The sequence below is a fragment of the Lactuca serriola genome, chromosome 1, assembly GCF_051521515.1.
Source record: "Lactuca serriola cultivar US96UC23 chromosome 1, Lser_US96UC23_V15, whole genome shotgun sequence".
Taxonomy (NCBI): Eukaryota; Viridiplantae; Streptophyta; class Magnoliopsida; order Asterales; family Asteraceae; genus Lactuca; species Lactuca serriola.
This window is the reverse complement of record NC_136408.1, coordinates 139,339,554-139,347,098: the sequence shown is the minus strand read 5'-3', so window position 1 is coordinate 139,347,098 and position 7,545 is coordinate 139,339,554. Positions and strand designations below refer to the sequence as shown.

Sequence of the window (7,545 nt, the reverse complement as noted above, 5' to 3'; positions counted from 1 at the left end):
ATTATTAATATGATTATTAATAAATAATATCAATTATTGTATTTTAATTAGGGGATAATTATTGTTTTGTGAAAATAATAATTATAAGAGAGTATTACTAGTTATTATTTCATATGATATGAATTAATAAGTAATGCACAACATTTTGGACTAGTTTGACTCTTTTGTCTTTTACCTAAAGACAAAGTTTATATTTTGTAAACTTGGAGTTTATAAAAAAATAAAGAATCTTACTTTTTTTAAGGCATAGGCAGATACATGATGATGGTGTGGGAGGTTGCTTTTCAACCTTCCACCTTTTGTCTCCCATGCTTCTAAAGGCTACCATTGTTTTAGATTATTTTAATGGTTAGGCCTTACTTTGCATGGACTATATAAGAGAAGTATGAGGCTTGCATTTTGGAAAGAGTGAAACTCTTCTTCTTCCTCTCTTTTCTCTCTAGAACCATGGGTTCTCCTTCTCTCCTTCCTCTTTCTCTTTTGAAGCTAGTTTGGTGATTAGAATACCTCTTGATTTGTTTCCTTTAGTGCATATTTGAGTTAAGCACTTAAAGGTTTAAGAAACTCAAGAATACAAGAAGGAACTAGCATTCCAAGTGCCTTAACCTTAATGGTGGATACTTGTAGAGAAGATCATACACTTTGATCTTTGCTATCTTCATCAACACCCCAAAACCAAGTGGGTTCAAAGGCTCCAAAGGTTATCTTTAAAACATCCTATGGTTTTTTTGTTTTATTTCATTCTAACTTCTATAAATGGATTCATGATGGTTTGGTTTTGTAATGAACTAGAAATAAACTTGTTATTTTTAAAGTCTTCCGTTGCCGAGTTTTTGTGAAAAAACAAACTTATATTTCGTATCAAAACCTAACTTGATATGACATGTACTCGCCTTGATGTGGCTTTTGCTTTGAGCATGGTTAGTCGATATCAGGGAAATTCAGGAAAAGCTCATTGGATAACAATTAATAATATTCTTAAGTATTTGCAAAAAACTAAGGACTGGGTCCTTGTGCTTGGTGGCAGTGATGACTTGAGAGTAATTGGGTATAGTGACGCCAATTTTCAGATAGATAGAGAGATCTTTCATTCTCAGTCTGGCTGAGTATTTACCCTTAATGGAGGAGCAGTAACTTGGAAAAGTTCCAAACAGGGACCGTGGTTGATTCTACTTGTGAATCAGAGTATATAGTCGCAAGCGAAGCATCAAAGGAGGCTATATGGTTGCAGAACTTCATCAGAGATATTAGAGTTGTGCCAACCATAAAGGAACCAATGAAGATTTTCTGTGATACTAAAGGAGCGGTTGCCTTAACCAAGGAACCAAGAGATCATGGCATATCTAGACATATCAACATAAAATACCACTTTATCAGACATCGAGTAGAAGAAGGACACCTCGTCATGAAGAGGGTATCATCAGAAGAGAATCATACCGATCCCCTCACAAAGGGTTTAAGTAGGTTTAAGCACATTCATCATGCAATGAGTATTGGTCTGAAGGATGATATTAGTTTTAATAGTTAGATAGATATTTAGAAACTTGTAACAAATAAATGTAATTGACATTTGCTGAATAATTAATGGAGATTTATTTATGAGTATTCTTTACTATCTTTTGTCAATTGTTTTGTTATTGTGTTTCATTTTGCATGTTTTACTTCCCGAATGATTAGATTATTCAAATAATTCACAGTCTTTCATACTTTTGGAAGTAAGTAGTGAATCAAGACTGTCATGAATTGGACTGCAGATTGTTTAAGGGTCTAGACATTGAAAAGGTTTGATGTAGTGTTCATGAGTACTTTTGAAATGGAGAATTTAAGTATTGGATTAACCCACGCTCAGAGAATTACTTTATATTATTTATCACGAGCAACGCTGAGATGATAATATCTTATAATCTTTAAATGGAGATATATGAGTTGTTGTTTACAAGTTGGTTGTGCATTGATGATATGTAAACACATCACTAACTTGATGTTATAAAACATATTGTTGTGCATGATTTGATGAATAAGTAGTGCAAGCATATAAGTCAACGTTTATCTATTCCTTTTTCCTTAACGGGAAAAGCGATATCTTGGGCCCCTCGATGATTTGATGCTGACTTATAGTGTCGGGCCCGACCAGGACTAGATTGATATGTTCGATTAGTAGTTCTTTGTCATTTCAAATCGAAAATCGGGAAACAAAGTATTGGACAATGAGATTGACTCAGTTCCATGTTGTTTCTCCACATGATGTCTTGCAAAACGGAGGATTATATGATCACTTATCTTAGGACACATTACTAACTAGGTCAAAGATCGACAACGATTTTGAGAGCTATAATTTTCTAATCAGTTTTTGAAGTTATATTAGAAACTATAGTTATTAAACTTATCCAAGTAGGAGACTGTTGGATTAGGTGTCTAAGCCCATAACTATAATTGGTATATAGTTGAATTGATAGTAGCACAGTCTTTTTAGGTCGCCTTCATACTAGCAACTAGACATGATGATGAATTGAGAAGAGGAAGAATTTATTAATTTGATTAATAAATTGAAATGAATGATTTATTAATGTATTGTGTAAATAATATGTGAATTAGAAATCATATTATTTAGTTAATAGTTAATAAGAAATTAATTGGAATTAATTTTGGGATTAATTGAATTGATTAAAAGCACAAGGACTGTTTGGCAATTTGTTGATAGTTGAGGAAAGAAGCTCTAGAACCCTTCTAAAGAGGCTTGGACAAAAATCTTCTAGAGAAGCACTAGAATTTTTGTCTAAGGGCTTGTAGATGGAAGGTTTGAGGCTTGCTTGGTCCTTAAGCAAAGCAATTAGGGTTTCCTACTATTAACCCTAACTTTGGCTCTAAGTCACCTCACTATATAAAGACCCATGCCCTTGATGAATTCGACCACTAGAAACCCTAGAGAGTTGTAGCTAAAATTTGAAGCATCTTCCTCCCTCTCACATCTCATCCTCTTGCTAAGTGTGTTTGTGATTCATTAGGGAGGGCGGAGTCCAAGTTAAGTTTGCTGGCGGTTTAGGGAGGTACCGGCAGTACCGCCGGCTTATGTCCCCTTCAAAAATGGGTTCCGACGATTTGTTGCATTTCATCATCTCCACGGGCTTACCAACCCGTGAACTTAAAAAGTTTAAGTTTGTCTTTAACTATCTTCATGCATGTGATGATAACACGTGCCTTTTTTCATTCTCTCTCTCTCTCTCTCTCTCTCTCTATATATATATATATATATATATATATATATATATATATATATAACATATTTTTTAAATTTAGAAAACTATAATAATATCAAATATACCTAATAATTTGTTTTTATAAATTAATTTTCAATTTTATGAATTAATTTGAATAATTTTTATTAGTTTATGTTTATTTTAAAATAAAAAATTGAATAAGTTAGGTGGGTTAAGAAAGATAGGGTTTTCATGTGTTGTAGGTTGGAAAAGATGGAAGAAAGATAAAAGATAAAAGCTGATGTGACAGTGGGTTGAGAGGGAAAGACTTCCTCATCCCTTAGAGGTATTACACTTGTGATACTTGCTCTTAAGCTTCAAGATCTACAAGGTTTTGGATTATTATTACTACATAACAATCAAATATATGTATCTTAACCCTTATTATGTGAATTTCGATTATTATCTATAGATCTAGGGTTTGCATGTTGTTGTTCATATGATATGTTCAATTAGAAAATACATAGATCTTATTAGGGTTGCATGTACACATATGATTGTATGTTTATGCTAAAACCCATCAAAAATATCACTCGTAACATTAACCAACTTAGAGAAGTTGATATTAGTGGTTATATCAACACCAAAACAGGTGTAGTCTGGACCAATATATATCATTAATATGTCGATTCACTCCCATTACCTTCCACTATAAACATAGACTCTGAAATATTGATTATATGAACTCATTTTTTCAGTGTCACAAAACTATATGTATACAGATAAGTAGATTTTCTCAAAAGCGAGCAACAATGCAATAGAAACACCCTAATACTTAGCAATATGGAATACCATACATTCCAGACTGAAATCCGGAACACATCTTTTAATCTGAAATGTACGAGTGTCAAATTCCAATGGTCATATCCCGACAACCACCATAAACTCCGAAATAAACTTTGCTACCTCGAAATGCTATAATACAAACTTTGTTGTCATTTTCCAAATAAAAAAAAGATAATAATTATTATTATTATTATTATTAACACTCATTTATATTGATTAGCTTATTCCATTTCCTTCAAAATTGATCAAATACATTTATATACAAAAAAGTTTAAACAAACAATGACATCTTACATTTATATTTACAACAATATTTTATATTTTATGAATTTATACTTCAAACTATTAAACAATTTTGATATACATTAACCACCATCTTTTGAACAATTCAACAAGTTACAAACATTACATATTCTATTCATAAAACAAACCACAATTACATAAAACACAATTATTATTTAAATAAATAAACAATCATTTAACCCATGCACAAACATATAAAAAGAGTTTACCAATGCATAGTAGTAGTGTCGTGTCATGGTATGCAAAAAAAAGGACTAGTACCAGTCGAGTACATGCTTACAAAACAAAACCATATCCCAAGAGATTACTCCACAGGATTTGCATTTTGTCAAACCCTTTGTGGGTCCCCCACGCATGCTCTTAATATCCCAATCCAACGGCGACTTTCACCCACCGCAATACGCGTAAAGCTTTTCTCCCACCTCCAAATTCAATCCAACGGCTCACATTCATCCTTCCTTCACACTCTCCAACAAACCCCAAAAAAAAAAAAAACTACCACAAAATCAAACCACACCCACTCTAGATCCCCTCTATCATCCTCTCTTTTTTCCATTTCTCTATACACCTGCATAAGAAATTAAAGATCTTTCGAGCTTCCTTTTGTCAACAAAGCTACGATCGTTTTTGATTTTGTGCCAATTTTGATATCGGTATGTAACTATGTTCTGATTTGTTAGCTCAAGTTCTGTGGTGTTATTTGGATTTCGTGTTAAACAGTTTTGATTTATGGATCTCGCTTGTTATCGAATTGTAATTTTCCTAAAATTTGTTTCTTGCTATGAAGATCTGTATATACAATTTGAATACATTATATAATATACGTCAGAAGCTTTTTCTTCGTTTCTCCGTTATCCGCTAAATCTACACGCTTTATTCTTCAGATCTGTGACAAATTTGCTTGAAAGTTGAAACCACTGTGTATTCGTGAACTCATCTTAGTTAGATCGTTTTCTCTGTTCGCAATCATCAATAGAAGATAATTGATCCGATTGAGTTCATGAGCTGTTCTGTATCTTTTTCCATTCCCCTGCAACATCTATTCTTATTTTTTCCATATCGATTGAATTCGGAGGTTGTAAATCGGAATAATGTGTTCTTATTCTCATAATTGATGCTAACATCGAGTTTTTGGTTATGGCGTTTCAGATTTACGTGTTGGGGATTATCATATGATTTGATTTTAAAGTAGAAAAACAAGATGCCTTGGACGGCTTTGGGTGTTAATTACTTCGGAAAGTGTTTGCCATTGGTGGTGTTCTTTCGTGTTATCCTGTAAACTCAGATTTCTTAGGTATATGCTTCTTTGTTATATAACTCATACTAACAATACACTTACATTTCTCTACCTATAATATCAACTTATTACATTTATGTATCAACATTTACTTTCATTTCTTTCTATTATAACATTGTAACACCATTTTAATCTGAAAAATCTACGGAATTAAGTATTACATTGTACTTTTAATCTTTTTTCTTGTTAGGTACATTGTTTAAGAAATTAAAATATGTTGTTTCTAATTCTGGATTATTATTATTATTTTTTTTGATGCAGGGTATAAAGTTTTTTGGTTTTTTAGTGGTGTGACAAATTTTTTATTTGTTATTAAATACTGGGTGGAGGACTGAGAATGTTCATTGGTGTTGCACAAAAGAGAATTCGAGTTTTAAAGGAATTTGGTAAGATTAAAATGAGTGTTGGGGTCATTGCTTACTACAATTTGATGCAAGTTTGTCAGGTAAGTATTTTTTTTAAATTTCTAAGAGGTAATGTTTATATATAGACAGGTGTCACTTTCTCATTGGTTGTTTTTATATTACAGGCTGAATACTTTCGTCAGTTGCTTAAGCCCATTACGTAGTCTGTTACCCTTGAAGTTTTCTGGATATAGACAGGTGTCACCTTCTCATTGGTTGTTTTTTTAATTAGAAGAGAGTGAAAAAGATTTGTCTCTTGGCTGCTAGTAAACTAAATTTCGTTTATAAATATTCACGAAAAATGGAAATAACTTAAGAGCATCATTTGCTCTTTCCACATTGCTTTTAAAATTCTTTTCTTAAATTAAAAAAAAAAAAAACCCGAAAAGAGAAAAAATAGTAAAAATGCAAAGCGACCAACACCACTTACTCCCTTTTCCTAATCCTCCTCCATTCACATCATTCTTTGGTCAAAATGTTGACTTCGGTCAAAATGTTGACTTTCAACCCTCGAAAATCTGCCCGAGAAATTTCATTATCTTTGACCGGACCGATAACCGTAGTCAGATAATGTACCACCCGTCGGTTCCTGTTCCCGCACCGGGTTACATCCATGTTACACGAAATGACGAAAATGCCCCTAGAGAAGTTGAGTCTATTATGAAAGAAGATTCAGCGGATATCGATATATTAATGAGTTTTGAAGACGAAGAAGATGAAGGGGAAGAAGGGTATGAAGAGGAGGAGGAAGTTAGTACTGCCCGAACGCATGGAAATGACGAAATTGACACTGCGGATTCTTGCTCTTCGAGGCTGCCCGGAAAGGGCTCGGGCAGGGGCAGCGGGCTTGGTTTATCGATGGCTTCGTGTAAATCGAGTGGTGTTAGTGACAGAAAGCGTCGCGAAATGAAGAAGATGGTGGATTCATTGAGAGGAATTGTGCCGAATAGTAAAAGAATGAGTACTGTTGATGTGCTTGATGAAGCTGTCAAGTACTTAAAAACACTTAAAGTTGAATTGCAGAATGTAAGCGTCGCGAATATGAAAAATTGAAGTGGATAAGGCGTCGCGAATAAGTTGAAGAATTGAAGGTTGTTGAAGTGTTGGGAATAAGTCAGATGTTTTGGGTATGTATTTTGTTGAATGGTACTTTTACTTGGTTTCTTTTTTGGTGAAAGTGGGCATGAATTGTTGTTATGTTGTTGCTTATAAATGGTTGTTTTGGTTAATTTCTTTGTATTTAATTTTGAGGTTTGATGTGCACAATGGTTAATCAACACTAATGCTTTCTAATGACGGATTTTGGTCACTTGTGAGTATTCATAAACACTACAATCATAAAATAAAAGCTTAAGTTATCATTTGGCATTGGAATTTGAGGTTAGGGATGATATATGTCGTACCTACTTTGAGACAAGGGAAGGAGGGAAGCAAGATATTTGTTGCGAGATGTTGCCCTTTACTTTGAGAACAAGGGAAGGAGGGAAGCATGTTATTT

General features: G+C 33.4%; 1 protein-coding gene across 1 annotated transcript; it reads left to right on the top strand.

The window, feature by feature from the left end:
- Positions 1 to 4,769: 4,769 nt before the first annotated feature.
- On the top strand, positions 4,770 to 7,276 carry LOC145099419 (transcription factor bHLH144-like). Its single transcript, XM_079036995.1, has 4 exons — positions 4,770 to 4,999; positions 5,496 to 5,640; positions 5,905 to 6,088; positions 6,173 to 7,276. The coding sequence occupies exon 4, from the start codon at positions 6,453 to 6,455 to the stop codon at positions 7,098 to 7,100; it is 648 nt and encodes a 215-aa protein (XP_078893121.1). The 5' UTR covers positions 4,770 to 4,999; positions 5,496 to 5,640; positions 5,905 to 6,088; positions 6,173 to 6,452; the 3' UTR covers positions 7,101 to 7,276.
- Positions 7,277 to 7,545: the final 269 nt, after the last annotated feature.

Excerpts from the sequence above, each read along its gene's own strand:
- LOC145099419 (XM_079036995.1), top strand. The coding sequence starts at position 6,453 with ATGCAAAGCGACCAACACCACTTACTCCCTTTTCCTAATCCTCCTCCA.